The sequence below is a fragment of the Chanodichthys erythropterus genome, chromosome 24, assembly GCF_024489055.1.
Source record: "Chanodichthys erythropterus isolate Z2021 chromosome 24, ASM2448905v1, whole genome shotgun sequence".
NCBI classification, from domain to species: Eukaryota; Metazoa; Chordata; class Actinopteri; order Cypriniformes; family Xenocyprididae; genus Chanodichthys; species Chanodichthys erythropterus.
This window is the reverse complement of record NC_090244.1, coordinates 10496200-10518697: the sequence shown is the minus strand read 5'-3', so window position 1 is coordinate 10518697 and position 22498 is coordinate 10496200. Positions and strand designations below refer to the sequence as shown.

General features: G+C 37.0%; 1 protein-coding gene across 6 annotated transcripts in view; it reads left to right on the top strand.

Moving 5' to 3' along the window:
- Positions 1–22498, top strand: part of LOC137015254 (cytosolic carboxypeptidase 4) — a 202989-nt gene that overhangs the window by 32786 nt on the left and 147705 nt on the right. For 2 of the 6 annotated variants that reach the window (XM_067380092.1, XM_067380094.1), the window contains exons 2-6: positions 6445–6512; positions 12525–12588; positions 14560–14706; positions 17571–17702; positions 20125–20218. In XM_067380092.1, the coding sequence (XP_067236193.1) occupies positions 6445–6512; positions 12525–12588; positions 14560–14706; positions 17571–17702; positions 20125–20218 (505 nt within the window). Of the gene's footprint in view, positions 1–1488; positions 1768–6238; positions 6513–12524; positions 12589–14543; positions 14707–17570; positions 17703–20124; positions 20219–22498 lie in introns of those variants that run through there. The other 4 variants (XM_067380093.1, XM_067380095.1, XM_067380096.1 and 1 more) reach the window with 4 other exon arrangements.

Genomic DNA, 22498 nt, shown 5'->3' with positions numbered 1-22498 from the left:
TCAAATGTTCTGCTAGAGTTAAGCCCTATTTATTTACCCTGATTCGGACAGGTAAAATATGTGTTTCATATGTGCTTTGCGATTTTAATCCTAAATCAAAAGTTACAAAGCATATGACTTGCTGATGTCCCATTTAAATAATTGAAGTTAGAATGTAATTCAGATAAGGAATCCCATAGTGGCCAAATTCAGGCCAATTTTGTCTGTCTTGTTGCAGGTTGGCAGAGTTGCATTTGTAGGGTGCTTATCCTCACTTTGATTTCTCTAAACAACATCTTGATCTCATCAGTTCCACCAGAGCTGTCATCACCCAGGATTCATGACCTCTACTGACGTTCCATGCCCTAAAATTGTGGTATAAATAGCTGTGCGTACGCAGCCGGACACATTATGCTTGCTTTGGCCTGATGGAACATTTAAGCCATCTTTCATATAATAGTGTATTTGGCAGATGTGATTAAATGGATATGTCGAAGGACACATGACCAAACCAGAAACTGCAGCCACTTGTCATAAAAACCATTAACAGCAGTGTGAACTGACAGCGATATCTTTGGACTTTTAAGGTTTTATTGTGTTTAAATATCTAAATGTTAGTGGGAAGAAGAAAAATAAAAAACTTTTAGATATCATTCTGCATATCGGTTATGGTCAGCTTTGGTAGCTCCTTTGAAGGTATCTTGATTAAAGCGGCTTCGTATTTAACGAAGCACATACAAAAGACCTCAACTGGAAGTGATGCAATCTGGTTAACAGTGTATGTAAGTCAAGTTGCACATAACTCCCATAGTGCCCATAGAGATAATTATCATATAGAGATAATTATCAGGTCTGATTGAGAGATGAAGTGTGAAATGTAAATTTGTAGAGATACTGTTCTACTCCCCTCCATTCCTGTCAGTAATTTTAGTCATAGACATAATTATCACTAAAATCAGCGGGAAATTCGATGAATTACACTGATGTAGAAGCATATAACCCTGGTTACAAGCCTAAACTTGACATAAACTGTAAACTTGTCCCTCAGAGTTTATTGGAATGTTGTTGCAGGATCAACAAAGATGTTGATCCAGGAACATGTTGTAGGTTACTTGGTGAAATCATGTTCACAATAATAACCATGCAGTTCACCCCAAAATTAAAGTTGTTGTCATTTTCTCACCCATATGTGACTTTCTTTCTTCCATGTAACATGAAAAGGATACATTTTTAATAACTGTATTGGTAATTTCCCCCCATACAGTTACTGTGAGGACTGAAGCTACAAGCTTAAAAGGACACAAAAGCACCATTACAGTTTTAAAAACGTAATTCATTCAACTTGCTGAATTAAAGCTCCTTTCGTGGCATCCGATTGAGCTGAATCGCTTTTAAATGCTGCAATTGAGTCATTGAGTTGAACTCAGGAACTCCATAACCAATCATTCAGAGCGGATTTGTGAACTGATTCATCCGGTTCGAAAGATCCGACTCAAAAGAACGATTCCTTTTATGAATTCGTCATCGCTACTTTCTCTCATGAACTTAAAGTAGATGTTAAGTAAATAATGACGTCCATTTATGTATGTTGCTTACAGAAAATTATCGCATGGCTTCATAAGATTACACACTAGTCGTATAGACCACTTTAATGATACCTTTTGGTGCTTTTTTGTCGTTTGGAACTTTGCACCCACTTTCAGTCGATGGAAACGATTGGCCGGGATGCTCAAAAAATTACATTGTGTTCCACAGAAGAAAACTATACAGGTTTTGAACGACATGAGGGTGAGTAAATGACAGAATTTGTATTATTTTACATGATATTGGAAGTGCTGTGTGTCTTTAGGACTTGAGAAAAAGGCTTTGCTAAACTTTCCCTCTGTTTGAGTTTGAAGGCAGCCAGGGACTGTCTTGGCATTGATTTCACACACTGTTCTCCCGCACACTTCTTTTCATAACATGTAGCTTTGCCAAAAAGCCGTCAATTACGAGCTTTGGGAAATACATAAGAATGGTTTGGCTCTCTTTTCCAAAGCATCATCATTTTGTTCTTGCATGAGCTGAATATGCCTGTTAAAGGTGCCCTAGAATCAAAAATTGAATTTACCTTGGCATAGTTGGCAAGAGTTCAGTACAAGGAAATGTCATACAGTGAGTCTCAAATACCATTGTTTCCTCCTTCTTGTGTAAATCTCATTTGTTTAAAAGACCCCTGAAGAACAGGCGAATCTCAGCATAACACTGACTGTTACGTAACAGTCGAGATCAATAATATGTATGACCCCAATATTTGCATATGCCAGCCCATGTTCAAGGCATTAGACAAGGGCAGGCAGTATTAACGTCTGGATCTGTGCACAGCTGAATCATCAGACTAGGTAAGCAAGTAAGAACAATAGCAAAAAATGGCAGATGGAGCGGGAAATTATAACTGACATGATCCATGATAACATGATATTTTAAGTGATATTTGTAAACTCTCTTTCTAAATGTTTCGTTAGCATGTTGCTAATGTACTGTCAAATGTGGTTAAAGTTACCATTGTTTCTTACTATATTCACTGAGACAAGAGAGCCGTCGCAAATTTTATTTTGAAACACTTGCAGTCTGTATAATGCATAAACACAACTTCATTCTATATAAATCTCTCCAACAGTGTGTAATGTTAGCTTTAGCTAGGAAGCACAGCCTCAAACTCATTCAGAATCAAATGTAAACATCCAAATAAATACTATACTCACATGATCCAACGCATGCATGCAGTATGCATGACGAACATCTTGCAAAGATCCATTTGAGGGTTATATTAGCTGTGTGAACTTTGTAAATGCACTGTATTATAGTCGAGAGCTCGGGGGGCAGGGAGCACGTGATTTAAAGGGGCCACGCGCTGAATCGGTGCATAGTTAATGATGCCCCAAAATAGGCAGTTAAAAAAATGTATTAAAAAAAAATCTATGGGGTATTTTGAGCTGAAACTTCACAGACACATTCAGGGGACACCTTAGACTTATATTACATCTTGTGAAAACTGGTTCTAGGGCACCTTTAATGCAGCAGCATAACCTCAGAAAGAGTGGGTAGTGTATAGAGACGCAAAGTAGTCCTTTTATGAGTTTAAATATTATTATAACTAATACGATTTTGATTAACAGTTTTATTACGAAACATTAGGATACATTACTAGGCCTAATACCAAAAACTGATGTTCTGTAGCTTTTGAGAGCTCCATATATTGCTATTAGTGTTTTTGTGTGCACTTCTGCAATCCGTCTATTAATTTAACAGCTATTTGTGTATTATGTGTGTGTGTGTGCTTGTTTGTGTATTTATGCCATGTTAAGACAAAACATTCGTCATCTGTTGATGACACTAGGGTACTGCGTGTGGAAAGTTATTGCTGTAACATCTGTAATTTGAACACAAGCAATGTACTGTAATAATATCTGAGCTCCGGCAACGTCTACGGAGAAACGTTATGACCTGACCCTACAGTTATATATTGAAGCAAACTGCAAATATTGCTTTTCTCTCATTATTCTGTTTTAGTTGTACTGTATGTGCAGCCCTTACAACACAAGTTTATTGCTCTGTCATATCTCAATGAGACTAGATTTCTCAGCTTTGCTTTAGGTATGTTTTTTTTTTTAATTCTTAGGAGAAATAAAAATAGGAACAATTGTTACAATTATTGATTCACCTGTACAGTAATTGTGTATGGCATTACCCAGATAATTTGGTTTTAAGAGAATCTGATGAGAAATATTTGAGTTCATATTGAGATTTCTTTTCATTCAAAAATTTAATTATGAGAAAGTTTAGAATAGTCAGTCACTTGAGATAACTTTGCATTTATGATAAATAGACTCACAATTGTGATATATAAAGTCCATCCATCCAGAATATAAGACAACCAACCCCCCCATCCCTTTTTTTGTACCTTTCAGAAAAAGGCTTTTTGAAGACCAAATCTTGTATTTTATAAAGAAATTTTGAAATTTAAAAACATTATTTTCATATGGCATATTTTTCATATTTTAATTTTTTTGTTTAAAGTATGGTAAATACTGCTAAAATGTATCAACGATTACATTTAAAAATAAACCTTTTTAAACACACATTCCATAAAAATAACCAGTTTTATTGTAGTTCCATCTTATTGTTCTTACGTTTTAAAATCCTGATACAAGGGAAGTTTGGTCAGCAAGACACGCAAACATGACAGTGAGTAACATGACAATTATCTTAGATGGAAAGCTTTTCTGTGAGTATTAGCATTTTTAAGACTGTCTTTTTGCACTTGCAATCTTCTAACATTACACCTTGACAGCGTATTTATCATTTTACGCATAATTGGCACCACCTATTGTTGCGTAGGGCTGGGCGATATATCGAATGCTTTTGTCACGCACATTTCGTCAGTAAAGCCGGTTCCCTGATTACCACTAAATCGCCATCACCTGCTTTCAAATGAAACAGCATTTAATAGACAGAGCCGTAGTTCACTGATAAGCCACACAATATCGCGTTCAATATTGATATGAATCGCCGTCGATATTGAACGCGATATTGCGTGGCTTATCAGTAAACTATGGCTCTGTCTATTGTATTATTGACATGTAAAAGTGAAGACCTTGAATATAACACAAACTCGTTGTAACACCGTTCGTAGATATGGGAAGAAGGAGGCGGGAACCGGCGAACATTCAACAAAAGTTTAATTCAAAATAAACAAACAACAAAAGGAAAGTAATGCCGGCAGACCCTCGCGGACCCTTTAATAACATTCTGTTTATTAAAGGGGACCTATAATGCCCCTTTTCACAAGATGTAAATTTAAGTCTCTGGTGTCCCCAGAATGTGTTTGTGAAGTTTCAGCTCAAAATACCCCACAGATCATTTTTTTATAGCTTGCCAAATTTGCCCCTATTTGGGTGTGAGCAAAGACGGTTCGTTTTTGTGTGTGTCCCTTTAAGTGCAAATGATCTGCTGCTCCTGGCACACTTTCCAGAAAAGGGCGGCGCTTGAACAGCTCACGCTTCGGTTGCTCAACAACAACAAAACTGGAGAATCTCACGCAGCCAAAATGACAGTTGTCAGTAACGGTGTTCAGCCTTACATTGTTCAAACTGGAGTTGCGCACTGATGGAGAGACTCAGGAAGAAGTTACAACGTTTAGAATGTAACTGGATGTTTCTGAATGGTTAGTGGATAAATTTATGTAGTTGCTGTGGAGCTGATTCAACTCATCGACATGCAAATCCAGCATTGAATTGACCCTCTTTTGTGAAGCAGTCCAGCGTAAAATGACGGCATGGTAACAACACTTCCTCTTCTCTAAAGCAGCCCAACATGGTCTCACCCCCTTTGGTGCGTGTTCTTGAGGGCAGAGTTTATGTAAATATTGGGGTTTGTGATGTCACCAACCCAGGAAGAAGCTCATTTGTAGTCCCTACCGGCCGTTATTTTGTAGTCCTTAAAAAGTGATTTCTGTAAAGGAAAATATCTCCCTTTGCATTGAACTTTGAGCGTCGTAACTTTGCAGACGTTGTTTATGCTCAAACAGCAACATTACACACTAACTAAAGTTAAAAAAGTAAAATCATAATCAAGGACCCCTTTAATAAGCATCTTTGTTTGTATCCTGATGAGAGGATGATAAAATGCAGTGCTTGCCTCTAATTTCAAATTTTGTTTAAGGCCAGTTTGGCCTGTAATAGAGCAAACAAACACATATATTTGTTTAAAGGACATTTGCTTTTGAAAAATCAGAAATGGCCATTGCAAAATCATGATCGGTGCATTCCTAATGATTTTTAAAATTAAAACTAAATCTTTATCATTATAGTTATCGTCCTTGGAGTGAATGAGCCTTAAGTGATAAAACTGCTATAGGCCTTTGAGTTTGGTAATACAAATGTTGCATATTTTATTGTTCGTCCTGGCATCAGATACTCCTTTATGGCAACAAAAACACAGCTGTGAATGTGTGTCCTGTTCAACACCAATCACGAGATTCATTTCAGGGATGGATCATTTTTTTAATATCAGTGCCAGTCCATGTTTAAGCACGGCCTGACTCTATTAGCTCTGTCACGCATGTAGACATACTCGCGCGCCTCTCTTCCTAATCAAACGCACATACACACACACACTCGTGGGAAGATTCCTCAGCCTCTTGATATCCCTCCAGCCCATGCCCTCTCTCCTGTGAAATGCTCAGCTTGGTTTAATCCCTGTGTCTCGTCAGGCCCTTTTAATAGGATCCCTCATCTCAATGTCCGTGCACAACTGGAGCAGCCCGTGGGTTTATCTGAGGGAGATAGAGTTTCATGCGACAAGCTGAACCCCTCTCTGCTTCGACTGTACCCGTCTGTCTTGTTAAAGCACAGAGGGAGAAGGTGCTGTCTCTGTGTCACTCTAATTTCTCTTTCGTTTCTACTTCCTCTTTCTGTTCTTTAGCCCGATCAAGACCCACCATGGCAACGCCGAGCTCAGGCGGACTTGAGATTCTTCTCAGCACATTGCAGGTAAATGCACATTGTTTGTGAATGCATGAATCTGGATCGTCTCTCATTCTAAGCATAGGAATGGTCCACAGATGCAAGCAAGCATGCTGGTAAAGACTGCCCAAACATGCAGGACACTTTTCATGTGCTGACTGAGAAAGATAAATGAAATGGTATCTCAGTACCACGAAAAATAGCCTGTGGTTTAATGTAAACATGTTCTCCCCCTTCCAAGGCGAAATTCAAAATGTTTTCGTTAACATGCGTGATGGAGCGCATTGCTTGAAACCTTAGCTGCTATTTGTGGACTGTATGGTGGTATTGTTGCGAGCGCTATATTGAAAAAGTGTGTGCTAACCAACTATTTTACATGGCAAATATTGCATGTTCATTGAGTTTTTCCTGTCATTTAAATTTAAAGTTGCACTTTTTTGTGCTAGACTGTGTTTATTGTACTAGACCGTGAGTTCCCAAATTTGTTTTGTCAGCTGAACCCCTTAGATGTAAAATATTATACTATATACTTGTATTTAAAATATAGGGTATATGTAAAATATATTTTTAAAGTACCTCCAGACTAGAGATTAAGGTCACATGACATGCACGTAAACAGATAAAATTTAATATTTTTTCTAAATGTTTTTATTTTAAAATTATTTATATATAGGGCTGCATGTACATAGGGCTTACTATTATAATTTTTTGCTGTTTTAACTCTAATTATAAAAATGATTAGTAGCCTGTATTACTTTCTGTAAATTATAGTTGTCCTCTAAAAACTTAATAATTATAATTATAATAGTTATAATTTATTATAACTATAATTTGATAAATATAATAGTTTTTATTTTACACTGCAATTTACGGTAACACTTTAGTTTAGGGTCCAATTCTCACTATTAACTAGTTGCTTATTATCATGCATATTACTTGGATATAGGCTGTTTATTAGTGCTTATTAATGCCTTATTCTACATGACCATATTCAGCATATTGAATCCTACCCAATACCTAAAGTTAACTACCTTACTAACTATTAATAAGCAGTAATTAGGGGTTTATTAAGGCAAATGTCGTAGTCAATAGTTAGTTGATAGTGAGAATTGAACCCTAATCTAAACTGTGACCAAATTTACAATACTAATATTTATGTCTTCAATTTCTTCACTTAAAATGTTTTATTTTGTTTACTTAAGAGTTTTTATTTTGGCGGAGTATTTGTGAAATGCTATTTTTAATGGTCATTTTAGTTAAACATTTGACTGAAGAATGCCACGATTGACAATAAAGTGTACTCTACAGTGCCATGTGATTAAGTAAAAATAATTAAATGGGATGATGTGACTTCATACATATGCAGATTTGATTCTGATATTGTTACTGCTGTTGGTAGTAGTTAATAGTGGCAGTGTTTATTCAAACCATTAAAGGATTATTTCACTTTAAAATGAAAATTACCCCAAGCTTTACTCACCCTCATGTCATCCTAGGTGTATATGACTTTCTTCTTTCTGATGAACACAATAGACCCTTTATTATTTGAACAATGCTGTTGAACACTGTTGATATTTAAAAATCAACCCAAACAAATCCACCCCTCTCTTCATTGCTCCACCTCCAAAACTCTCACTCCAATCCTAACCACCCCGCTCCAAGTCGGTCTCGAACCCCAGCCCGATCACCACTGGCATGCGAGGCGAATGGACTACCAATGATGCTAAATACTGCATTTTCTAGCGGTGTGCAGTGGTTTAACAGCAAAACTCTCACTATCTGGCCACTGTTACACACGCAATGTGAGAGGATGTGTTTATCACAGCTGACGGCAACAAAATGCTTCACGAAAAATAAAGTGCAGTTGATTAACTAACAACAAGGAAGCACAAAAAAGGAACATACAGTACACAAGAGTAAATACAAAGTGTTGTTGTTAGTCGTAAACAGCACAGCAGCTCCAGACAATCAAAACCCAGTGTTACTCACATGAGTATCCGGTTCAAAGCAGCCTCCGCATTTTCAGGCCTTCCCACTCAGCTCTCTCCAGCACTGGAAAGCTTTTCTAATATAAATGCGGGTCCTAAAGCGCTTGCCCAGTCATAAACCTTCATTCCAGTGATATTCTTTTAAGCTCTTTTGTATTGTGTCCCGTTTCTTGTTCTGCAGTTTTTTTTTATTATTATTTTCAAATCTCCCTCTTGGTAGTTATCTCTCCTCGACCGTCATACGCCCCCTAATGCTGATTGGTTAGACGTTCGTTGTTGGTATCGGCACGACTAACTTCCAAACAGTGTTCAAACATGCGTTCAAGCTTTATAATGGCAGTGAAGCTCAAGAAAGTGCATCCATCCATCATAAACATACTCCACACGGCTCCGTTAAACTTGTTAAATATGGATATTTTTCTTACACAAATGCAAAAGGAAGAAAGAAGAAAGTCATACACCTAGGATTGAGGGTGAGTAAAGCTTGGAGTAATTTTCATTTTAAAGTGAACTAATCCTTTAAGAGACAATAACAGTATAACAGCATGCATCAATATAATAGTAATTCTTAGTTAAAATGAAAGGACCAGTAAACATTGTATTTTGTTCCGTTTTCCATATCTGTTTTGAGTAGATTTGTTGTGCTCACAGAATGTCTCATTTGAATCCAAATTGTACCTTTAAATGTGATTTTTATCCACTTCCACAGCTTATGGTGACTGATTTCATGTCAGTGATTTGTATATCAGTTGCTGCCAATGAACTGCAGAGGCCTTATGTACTCACAGGAGGGTGACGTGCTGAATTTCCGATAACTTTCTACCTCTTGCATGAAAATCAAGCTCAGAAGAGCAGAAATTATTTAGTGTACGCGTCAAAGCGATTAATTGCATGTGAAAACCATAAGATGAGATTTATTCCCTCTGTGCTGATAAGAGCGTTGTAAGGAGAAGGGGAAAAGCAGGTGCAGCAATGAGCTCAGTGTGTGATTAACGAAAGCTTTAGAAGGTTTCATTCTGATCTCTTCTGAAGGGAAAAATGTATATCGCTTTTAAAGGTACGGAGAACATTCACTGTAAGATTAAGCAAATGATCTTAACCTTATAATCCTATAAACTTTCACTAGTTTTTCTGATCCATTCAATTTTAGACAGAACAAACTATGAATTTATATATATATATATAAGTTTTTGATTTAATAACAAAAATATATAATAAAAATGTTGTGCTTTTGAATATGACAGAAAATAGCTGTCCTTTTCAGACAAAAAAATGTGTCTCTGTATGTCCTGTCAGTTCTAATAAGGATCCTTGCAACTGCTTGGCATTGGCCATGTGGCATCGGCTCTGAAGAATTGACTCCTTTATTACAACGCAAACTGACAAGGGTAGCTAGTAATACCCTCACGATTAGCCACAGCCAGCGTGTCGCCTTCCTCCATCCATGACTGGCGTCAAACGTGCCAATAAGTTCCAAATTCACAGTCCTTGACATGGAGCTGTTGGTGCCTGAAATGGGATTCCCGCTAATTCAAATTGAGACTGACACAGACGCTCAGGGTGCCGTGTTGAAGTTGTTTTTTTTTCTTCATATTCTTCCTCTGATTTTCCCTTTCTGTTTTATAGCTCTCATATCACCTCACAGCGAGACGCCAGGTCCTGCCTTTGGTGTCTAAGATGTATATATAAAAAAAAAAAAAAACATTTTAAGGTGTGTCAGAATAACTTTTAATAGATTTTTTTGTGCTATTTAGAATATTTGCCCTCCGGAGCGGCTTACGGCTTAAACAGGATGTTCAGCCAAAGCTCTCCCAGTGCGTTCCTGCCGCCCTCTTAAAAGTTAATGGTGTGCACTGAGAAGTAGTCAGTGTTCCTCATTAAAGAATTAAAAATGAACTGGGATATGAAATGAGTTTCATTTTCAAGTGGGTTCCTGAGAATATTAACTCATGTCCGTCTCCCTATTGACAGATGGGAAACAGTTGCGCTTTTTGATTGTAGCTTGGCATAGGTGATGCCGGACCAAAATAGATGTAATTATTCATAATTTTAAGTATCACTAGATTACTCTGTTAAAAGATTGTTGGGCAAATAATGCTCTAATGATGTGCCAGCTGGCTCTGTATGCTAGTCACACTCATTAATGTTGAGTAATTAACATGGTTGTGTGGAATTATCCCAGATGCTGATGACAGGGCCATCAATTTCCAAGAAAGAGCACATGCTCTATTCTACTAGTGTAAAAGTTCATCCTCAGTGAAATACAGTTTCTTCATTAAAACCACTCACCTTTAGGGTCAAAAAGTAATTGGGGTGTAAGGAGCGAAAATGCCACAGAATGTGACAAAAATGCCCCAGAAATAAAATTTGGGTTAGAAAAATGTCCCCATAATAAATTCATTTGTTCTTTATCTGTAAAATTTTAATTGTTTAATTAAAATATTATAGTTTACAAAATAACCCCTGATAATGAAGTCCAAGTCATTTATTAACCTTCAGGTTTTTACAAATTTTACATTTTTTCTTTCTTTCATGGGACACATCAAGATTTATTTGGCAAAATGTCTTGGTGGCCCGAATTGAATTATGCTTTAGATATGACAAAAAAGTACCATATAAAAGTGATCCATACTTCCATTGTGCTCCCTTTAGTTTAGAGTCTTCCAAAGCTAAAATTTAAATCGTAATTTGCTGAAAATCTTCTTGTCTTTTGTCTTGTTTTCTTGTTGGAATGTTACTTATATGGGACTTTCGCACCGAATAGTTCTAGGAACTCAGTTATAGGAACTAGCTACTAGGATAGATGAAATCTCCTATGACAACTTTCAGTATCGAGGTGGAGAAAAAATCACAACCCTGCAGATAACAGGTAAATGCCGTTATCGCTGTTTTCCATGTTTGGAAAGTAAATATGTTTACACGGCTTTTTAAAATGCTAGGTGTCTGTGTTTGACATTCGCTTGACCAATCAACGGACATTTACGTCACTGATAGTTTCTATAGTGCTGGTTTAGACCCTACTCTGAGGTAGGTTCCGCCAAAATCGTTCCTGGTTCCTGCAAAATCCGGGTACTTCAGCTAATAGTTCTAGGAACTATGAAAAGGTTCCTCCAGTGCAAAAGCCCCTATAGTCAACAGAATGTCTAAATGGGACACTTAAAAAATAAAGTGTTATCCATAACGCATAATTTGTCACATAATTATCATTACTTACCCTCATGTCGTTCCAAACCTGTAAGACCTTCATTCATCTTCGGAATAAATTTTTTTGATAAAATCCGAGAGCCTTCTGACTCCCCTATAAACTGCAATGTTATTACTACATTCAAAGACCAGAAAGGTAGTAAAGACTTTGTTAAAATAGTCCATGTGACTACAGAGATTCAGCCTTAATATGATGAAGTGACGGGAATACTTTCTGCGCGCAACAATTAAATTAGTGAACTGACTAGAGATACAGGGAAGAGAAGAAATTTCTTCTCTTCCCTGTATCTCTAGTCAGTTCACTAATATGGGTAAGGCCGACAGCTCCCTGGCAGGACAGATGTCTTTGCGGTGCAGTTGGCTGTGGAGATGTCTAATAGGATTCAATGGCCACTGTCAGAAAGACACGGCCAGCACAGATGCAGGCAGGACAATGTTGTGTTCTCGCTCTCTTTCTCTGTCATTTTCGCCGTATAATGAGGGCCGAAGCTTGAATCCCCAGCTGTGGAGTTCCTTCTCTGAGGATTACAGTCCCCGACCGCCTACCCGTCAACTGCTGCTGCTTTTAACCACAGGGCTCGGGGTCCCCGCTGGGGTACGAGCCCCCGTTGAATTCTGAAAACAGAGACAATGCTGGAAGATTTTGCTGTGCCAGCCAGGACACACTCAACACTATATATCACATGGGGTGTAAATAGTGATGTCATCTTTGAATGTTTTATTGGAGTTGCTTAGATTGTTTCCTGTTTGTTGAGCCACATTTTGTGTAGGTGATGTTAAACAATGAAGCCTAAAACTGAACTTGGCCTCTGCATTAAGTGTGTTGCTCTTTGTTTTCTCTTTCCAGAACGCTGGAGACATCGAGAGCATGCTAAACATCCTCAATGTCCTGGATGAACTGTTGTCAGCAGGTGAGATACCCTTTTTATACAGCCAAATTTGTTGATTCATTTTCTGTCACGTCTCTGATTGCAAGTTTCATCAACCATAAGGAGTAAAACCACTTTGTGTGTCCAATAAAGCCACAAACCACCTCCACAAAAAATAAATTTGCTGATATATGGGTGTTTCTTCAACTGTAGGCACTTTTATGTTCAGGAGATTGATTTTTATTACAGTAAGCTAATATATTTCAACATACATTTATTTATTTATTTAAGTCTCATTAAAACTGTTTTGAAAACTTTTCCGCATGCCTTTGCTGTGTTTTTGTTACTTTTCAGATTACTTTTTTGTTTTACCCTTGTTCTGATACCAGACTTTCAACCTCAAAATATTAAAATCTATCATAAATATATTGTATTATTATTATTGCTGTTTCTATTATTATTGTTGTTATTATTACTAGTATAATATTTCAAATTAATCATTTAAATAAAGTGTAAAATAAGCACAGGCAATTCGATATTTTTGTACAGTACTAATTTGTACACATTACAACCCTCAGCGGGGATGTCATATTTCTATCGTGATTATTTTTTTTAAAGAAGTTAGTGTAATTGGTTACAAAGGAGACAACAGTGTCAATGAAGAGCATGCTTGAGATGAAATATGAGGTGTGAGATAAAGAAAACAATGAAAAATCAAGGTAACTATCACCAAAGACTATAGAATAACACAAGACGTGTCACTCGTATTGTTTTGAATGCGAGAATATGCAACACGCAATATGGCGCAATAAGTCCCGCCTTCTAAATAAGAGCCAATCGCATACTAGTAAAGTCATCACATCACTGCAGCGGCCGTTAGAAGCAAGGGTTCCTATAGAAACAGTCAGACGCGCACTTCCTATAGAGATGGGCACTTAGGAATTGTGAACATGATTCGAGCATTTAGACAGTTGTTGTCAGATTTCATTGGTGATTTCAAATAAGAAATTGAATCGAAAGCTTGGCAGCTTTGGAAAATTTAATGTTTCCCATTTAAAGAGATAGGAGCTGCACTTGGATGCCCGTGAGGTGTTTCAAAGATGGCCGCCGAGTGAAATGACTTGTCTTAAAGGGACTTGATATCACCTTTTTTTGTTTGTCATTTCCTGTCATCCTGTTAAATATGCAAAATCTGTGAAAATATTCTATATTTGTGTATTTATAATATATAAAGGAAGACAAAGAATCAATTTTATTCCAAAAATATTTAAATATAATTTATGCTACAGAATATGGTTAAACACAAGACAATCACAGGACCAAAAGTGCCCATAGTTGAAGAAACACCCATATACAGTAAAAGATTTACTGGTATATTTTTCATGCACATTTCAATTTATCGTGTTGCCTTGTGAAGAAGCTGCATAATGAATCACTTTTTCCTCATTTTCTGATTCACTTGTTTAGATAAATGCATGTGCTAAATGAAGAAATGCAAATAATGCACTCGATTTTAATTAAGAGAACTTGAGAGAACACTAAAAAATTATGATGATTTGAAATGTTGAAAAAAACTGCAGTAATCCAGAGGGTTTAACTTCAAAATGAAACCGTATAAGACATGACGTCAGTGCACATTTCTCCCAGGATCTAATTATATAAACTGAACTGTTTCAGTGATATTTATTTCCATATCTTGGGCTTATTCTAGTCTATTATTCACCAACAAATCTATCGAATAATACTCTTGTAGAGGTGGAGCAGTACTATACTAATCCTATAATCTGAAATGAATTCACAGCAAAGTAATTAGCCAAATTTATTCACCAGCCTACAGCACAAAGTTCTAATCAGCAGGAATTTTCATAAGTTCTGAAAGAAAAGTCGAAAATAAACCCAGACATCATCTTGTGATAATACGCCAGCGGCAAAGATGGCACCGCCGGTTGGTGTACGAGTTGTTATCAGCCTAAATATGACATTTTGTGAAATTATAGTGGCTGCTTCCTTTAGGCACAGACAGACGGATTCATCATATGATATCGAAAGGAGGCAGTGAGGCTCTGCTGATGGCTCTGGTGAACTCAGCCCGCAGCTTCACGCCCAACTACACCATCCTGCTGCCACTACTTCACCTGCTGGCCAAGGTGGGCCACCGAGGTGAGCGATGGGGAGGTGGGGCTAGGAGAGAATGGGAGGAGACACAGGAATGACTGACACATTGTTATGCTGTTATTTAGCTCATGACAATGATTTGTATGCACCGTAATTTAAAGGGGGTAAACAGATTTCCATGAGCAATGCAAAACAACTCAAATGCAAATATTATAGTAGTATTTATATACTATTATAATATTTATTAAAGGTGACCTATAATGCCTCAACAACAACAAAGCTGGAGAATCTCACGCAGCCAAAATGAAGATTGTCAGTAACGGTGTTCAGCCTTACATTGTTCAAACCGGAGTCGGACACTAATGGAGAGACTCAGGAAGAAGTTACAACTTTTAGAATTTAACTGGACGTTTCTGAACGATTAGTTGGAAAATTTATGTAGTTGCTGTGGAGTTGATTCAAGTACCGTCATGTTAACCTTTTGTGCAAATCCAGCATTGAATTGATGTAATATATATATATATTACATCTAATATCTAAGTTTTCCCATCTGTTATTTATATTTTATCTTTATTTTTTATTTTTTTATTTCAATTACTGAAAATTATTTGTGACAGTTTTAGTTAACTATAACAACACAGGTAAAAAGTGATTTAAATTTCAGCTTGCATAACAAAATAAATCAGAGAATTTAAATTTTTAGCTAAACTACTCCTTCAAAGTTAAATATGTTCTGATTGGCTGTGATTGTTGCCACTTCAACTAACAATTTAGCCTTTTCTGTCGACCAAAAATAACCTAAAATTTGTTAAACTCCAATTCATTTAGACGTTTTTCTCTGCAACTATTTTTTTTTAAAAAGTCATTCTCACTGCGGGAAACAGTCATATTTCTCATTATGATTTAAAATTTAGTGCTGAGTATTTCTGAATTCATTGCTGAATTGCTATAAATAGCACCTCACCAAAAATAGATGTCTCATGTGCGGATTGCCCATAATTCACATCTCATCTAGAGGGTGCAGACAGCATGTGTAGGGTCACTGTCAGGTCAGGTAAAAGCCCTCAATCCTGCGGGGTCAGAGGTCAAAGTTTAAGCACAAGCATGGTCACTGTTTCGATGTTGTGTAACTTAAGGAGCAAGAGTTTGATCCCTCACTGGATCTTGTGTCTGTCAACGTTCCACTCTTGCACTTTGATGTCTGTCCTAATGTACCACAGCAACAGGGTGAGTCAAAACAGCAGGGAATGTTTTCCTTCATCCTCATGTCTTCCTTTTCCATTTAGACAAAACATGTCTAAAATCAAACTCCATCTGTTGAGAGTGTAAACTTATTTGCAAGCGGGGACTTTTGTTGTTGTTGTGATCAAGCTGTTTTTGTAAGCGCTTCTCGGTGAGTCTGCGGGATGTTGGGTCATGTGGTAGATTTGAATAATTTCTATAACGTGTCTCTCTGGGCAGTGGGTTTTTACAGAGCGCATTTCCACCCCACACAGAGTTTTCAATAATCCATTTGCATTCACAAAGCAGAGATCATTGTCTGTTTCAAATGGTGCAATGATATGCACTGGTTTCCAGATCCATAAATGGTTGATGTGGAAATACTGTAACATCCTACAGCGTTTTCTTTACTCAGCTTTTTCCTCATCTTAAAAGGATAGTTCACCTAAAAATATAATTTAGTAACCATAATGTTGTTCCAAACCTGTATGACTTTATTTCTTCTGTGAATGAATGAATGAATGAAGCATTTATATTGTGCTTTTAGATACTACTGTACAATCAAAGCAATTTCCAATATCAGTGGTCTCTCTTCGGCCACCACCTGTGAAACACAAAAAGAGAATTGCAATTAATTAGCTTTCCAACATCAAATAAGAGATGATTTTTGGGTGAACCAATCCCATTTGTCTTCCCTAATTTGATGAGTGATAATCAAAAGAATGCACAATATATCTGTATACCACATTAGATCTATTGTTTGATTTTTATTTATTTATTTGTTATTTATTGACTTACTTTATAAGTCAATATCAATATATCGTATCAATATAATATAGATATTTAATTGTGCTTTCTCATTTCCCTTATTTTTACATTTAGATTGCATTTGCTGTCACCTGATAAAATTATATATAAAATTATAACTTAAATTATAACTTAAATTATACTAATAATAAAAATATAATCAAAATTTCAAATATTAGTGAAATGTTATTGGCCATAACATGAAAATAATTATTGGCTCTTCGGTATCTGCCAGAATTGTAATATTGGAGCCTACCTATTTATGTATTTACTAAGGAATTCTACACATTAAATGGATAGTTGACCCAAAAATTATCCCATGATTTACTCACCCTTAAGCCATCCTATGGTTATCTTCTTTTGGACGAACACAATCTGAGATATAATTAAAAATATGCTTAGTGCTCCTAGGTTTATAATGGTTGTGAATAGTATTCCATACGACTCCAGGGGGTTAATAAAGGCCTTCTGAAGTGAAACGATACGTTTTTGTAAGAATAATATCCATATTTAAAACTTTACAAATTAAAATAACTAGCTTCCGGTGGACAACCATATTTTATGTTAACTTTAAACTGTTTAGTGTTGATCTTGTGTATCACTCCTGTTCTTGCATTCAGACTTAGAGTAAATCTGATTTTGTATTTGATTTTGAAAGTGATGTTGTCCCTTTGATATCCCAATTTCCCTATTAGACATCCCAGCAAATGTGGTTTTGATCTCCAAACCAAAGTAATCTGTTTCATCACAGCTGCCAACAGCTCAAAACATTTTGCCTTCCCAGATCCCTGTAGTGAGCAAAGCACTGTCAAACAAGACGACACAAATGAACGTTTAATGAATGTCAAAGAGGAACATACTTTTTTTTTTATTTCCCTCAGATCGTCAAATTGGTCTGAAAGCACAGAAGGCAGATGCCGTTTTGGTGGTTCTGGGTTTGCTAAGGCAGAATGCGATGAATGCCCGGAGAGCTGCAGCCTGTCTTTGGGTCCTCAGAGTCTTCTGCTCTTCTGGTGAGTCAGATCTGAGATCAGTTCATTTTTGCCCTCATATGCTACAAGCTAACCATGATTTACAGCAGATGAGCTAAAGTCAAATAAGCTAAAGTAGCTTCTCTGACTCAAAAATCAATTTTTGAGTTATGAATGAATTATTCTCAGTTGGATTGACAGCATTAATCTCAAAAAGCGAACTAAAAAAACACTATAATATACACATTATGTTTGGGTTTGAAAATATGTTTTTGAAAGAAGTCTCTCATGCTTACCATTGCTGCATTTATTTGATTAAATAAATACAGTTAAAACAGTAATATTGTTGTTTTCTATTTTTATATATTTTTAATTTATGTAATTTATTTCTGATAGCAAAGCTGAATCTTCAGCATCATTACTCTAGTATTCAGTGTCAGATGATTTTTCAGAAATCAGTCTAATATGCTGATTTGCTTCCCAAGAAACATTTCTTTTTGTTTTCACTATTATCTGTTTTGTTATTATTGTGCTGCTTAAAGGTGCCCTAGAACCTTTTTTAAAAAGATGTAATATAAGTCTAAGGTGTCCCCTGAATGTATCTCTGAAGTTTCAGCTCAAAATACCCCATAGATTTTTTTAAATTCATTTTTTAACTGCCTATTTTGGGGCATCATTATAAATGAGCCGATTCAGGGCTACTGGCCCTTTAATTCTCATGCTCCACGCCCACGGAGCTCGCGCTTGCCTTAAACAGCATAAACAAAGTTTACACAGCTAATATAACCATCAAATGGATCTGCGTCGGATTATGTGAGTTATTATTGCTCCATCTGCCATTTTTTGCTATTGTCCTTGCTTGCTTAACTAGTCTGTTGATTCAGCTGTGCACATCCAGACGTTAATACTGGCTGCCCTTGTCTAATGCCTTTCATAATGTTGGGAACATGGGCTGGCATATGCAAATATTGGGGGCGTACACCCCGACTGTTACGTAACAGTCAGTATTATGTTGAGATTCGCCTGTTCTTCGGAGGTCTTTTAAACAAATGAGATTTATATAAGAAGGAGGAAACAATAGAGTTTGAGACTCACTGTATGTCATTTCCATTGTTGGAAATCTCATAAGCATAGACCAGGAGACTTTGGGATCTCTTGAAGCAGAAATTACTCTTTATTGAGAAACACGCTGTGCGTCGCTGTGGTCATCCAAAGTCTAACTAAAGCAGTGACTTGGTAGTTCATATACATTCAAGGGGGAGGGATACATAGAGTAGAGGTGTGGACAATCTAAACAAAGGATGCAAATGCAGTACAGGATTCAGATCATTGCTTACATTTCCTAGCCATGGTCTAATCAGCATAACTGTGTCATTCAAATGCATAGGTGCTAATCCAATCAGTCTGGCAGTATCACCTATACCTTTACATTATCATAGAGACAAAAGCACTGCTGTATCTTGAGCTTGTCCTGCCAAATGGTCAGGATGTAAGATCCGCAGATCTTAAACGGATTCTTAAATTTGTAATTCCACACCATGTACTGAACTCTTGTTATTTGACTATGCCAAAGTAAATTAAATTTTTCATTCGAGGGCACCTTTAATATTTTTTGTGGAAACTTTGAAACCTTACGTTTTTTTTCTGGATTCACTGATTAGAAAGCAATATAAGCAATTTTTAAGAGTCTTTACTGTCACTCTTGTGGTATTTATGCATCCGCCATATTTAAATCTAACTTAAATATGAATATATTGTGTTTTTGCTCTACATGGAGTAGGAGGAGGTTGGCCTCCACCTTTGATTTACTATTGGTATGCGATTCCACTATTGCTTGCTTTTGTGGAAAATGCGATAACAGGTATTTGGCCATAAAATGCAAATCAGCATTTGTTGGGTTTTATTTCAAATGCAGTCATCTTCTCGCTGTATGCAGAGTTGATAATGTGGGGTCTGTTTATCAGTTATATGACAGCTATCCTAAGAATGATACCAGCCCAGGACGTTCAGCTCTCAGAATGTGACCGTGAGAAATGCACCTCTCAGTTATCGTTCCAAAAAAGGCATCCAAAAGTCTTCTTTTATGCTTTATCATAAAAAGCTGAAATATATATTTTTTTGAAACATTAGACGTACAGCCTGTGTACTCTGGGACGCAGAAGAGATTCCGCCGTAGTGACCATCAGTGTTTATGATGCTAGGTAGCCTTGTAGCAAGCACAATATATTAATAGATGAAATATCATCTGGGCACATGCCTTGTTTATACGGATGAAGTTTGGACTTCGGTGGTCTCTTAAAATTCCCCCTTGAGTCTATCCTTGTGGAGAACGATCACCCCCACACAAGATTGACAGGGGGATCCGGTATACAGCACTATGAAACGTGATATTTTCAGTAGTGTTGGGTTCAGCAATGTTGCAAAGACTTTTATTGTTGTGTTAATCACATATCTGGTGTTTTAGTGACCACGGCCGACTTGCTGGGGAAGAACCGAGGACTGGATGTGGTCTTCAAGCATGTATCTCCACACACCACCAAGAACTTACGCACCGTCAAGTGAGTATCAAATGTCATGTGGGTGCATCCAACTTGACAGTAAGAATAGTTCTTATGTGCTGGGAAGGCTGGTTTTTACATTACGCATGCTTACATTAGTTATGTTGTTTTATTATTACTATAATATATATATATATATTATAATATTTTATTATTATTATTATTTTATTATTATTATTATTATTTTTTTTTTAAATAATATCTTATTTTTAAGCGCCAATATCACCTAGAATCTGAGTGGGTCATAATTTGACTTTCAGTGATTTTAAATTCTTACAACACCAGAAGGTCAGCAGTCTGACTTTTAAGGCACTGCACAATGCGCATCTCTGTCTCACCTGCAGGCGCAACCCAACTCACCTTGCTATAATAAAGGCCACAGCATAATCCTAATGTCAAATCCTCGAAATAGCAGATGTTCTGTTAAATATTTGTGCTCCAAGGCTGAGCTTGTTTGTCGAAAATAACAAGATGACAAGGCCCTTTTTTTTTTTTTTTAAGCCAGTGTCAAAAATATTTTTTAGTTTCAGTGAAGTTGTGCAACTTGGGTTTTTAGCATAAGATATTTAGCTATTTAAGTGTTTCTCTGATGAACATGTTTTCTCTGCACAGGAAAGTAGGTGGGTTCTTTTGAAATTAGTGGGTCGATTATAGAGGAGCAAAAATGCTCTGGTCTTATAAGCAGTGTCTTATATTGTAATTCATAGATTTTTTTGATACATTTGCATGCGCTCTACAACTCATTTTAGCAGTCATGAACATGTTTGCAGGGGTGCTGCAGAGATATATGTTCGCCAGGGGCTGATTGGCATTTACTAGCCTAACTTTGGTAAACAGTGCTTGAACTGCAGTGACAGGAAACGCATTCCGCTATGAAGTGTGCAGCACTTGTTGAGTGTGTCTTGATGCTGCACAGAACAGCAAGCCCTGATCCAACCTGTGTTCTGATTCACAGGTTCCCTATGCAGTGTGTACACTGCGTAGGCGATATCAGGAGAAGTGCATTTCACATCAAAAAATGTGTTATATCATAAAAAAAGTTTGTGTAGTACTGAGGTGGCAAATAGGTTTTCCTTCTGCTGGAATTCTGTAACATTAAATTAAAAGAATTGCTGATCTTGAAACAGTTCCAAATATTATCATCTGGCGAACAAAACACTGCACACATGCTGTTGGCATCAGACTAGCCTTGTTGAGTAACTGTAGAGAGCCAAGAGAGGGCGCTGTACTTTCTTCTGCCAACTGTTGGAAAGCTGGACCCATTCCATATTGTGTTGCTGATAGCTCCCTGCACACATACAGTGGATTACAGCAGAATGGCATCTAATTGGAACACTCTCTTTCCTGTACACTTCCTGTCTTATGAGAATTCTGACATGGTGCACATGCAGATTTTCTTCTCTGGTGCGTCCAAGTCGGCAAGCACATTTATCAGATGTGGGTGTAACCCAGTTCTAGACTTACATTCAATATTGTTGGTTTAATTTGACATTATCTGCCTTAGAGCTGTGCTCCTGGAGTTAAGCAGCCAGAGAGGGTCCTTAGGTTATCACATGGACTCAGAGAGGCATTGATTAGCTCTAGTCTTTAGTTCTGATTTAAGAGCAGCTACACAATCAGCAGAAGCTCTGGCCACTAATTGGTCAGGCCGTCAATTAGACACTGATGCTTCACTTAACCTGTTGGCAGTGAGCACCAAATTAAGAAGAGAATGAGGCAAGATAGCCTGGTCCTTTGGAGACTTGTGGAGCCAGATTGTGTTCAGAATAACATAATAGCAGACTAAAATTTCTGCAATAGGCCTGTATAGTAGTTATACTGTGCAAAATGCAAAGCGCTCTTTGAAATGATAATGATCGGGGTGAAATTGCAAGTACAATAAACCTCAAGAGAATCAAAAATGGGCTACTTTCCCATAGACCATAGACGTCTCTCGAGCTATCGCAGTCTTTCTTGGCGCTCTGTGGCATGACAGATCACTGTAGTTCTTCAGTTCAAGCAGAGCTCATGTGAACCGATCATCTCTTCCGCTTTACTAGCTACAACACAAAATAAACATGAATGAACATCAGAAGGTATGTTGAAAGATACAGTACAGCTTACCGAAATCCATATCATGTCATATGTTATCGATCAATCAGTGTTTAAACCGCGGAAAAGCGACACTAATACAGCTTGTAAACAATGTAATTTACCTCAGAAAAGCTGTTCAATGTGCAAAAATTCATTAGTCAGCTACAAAAATGAACTTAGAGAGGAGCGTTTTGCTAAATATATGCC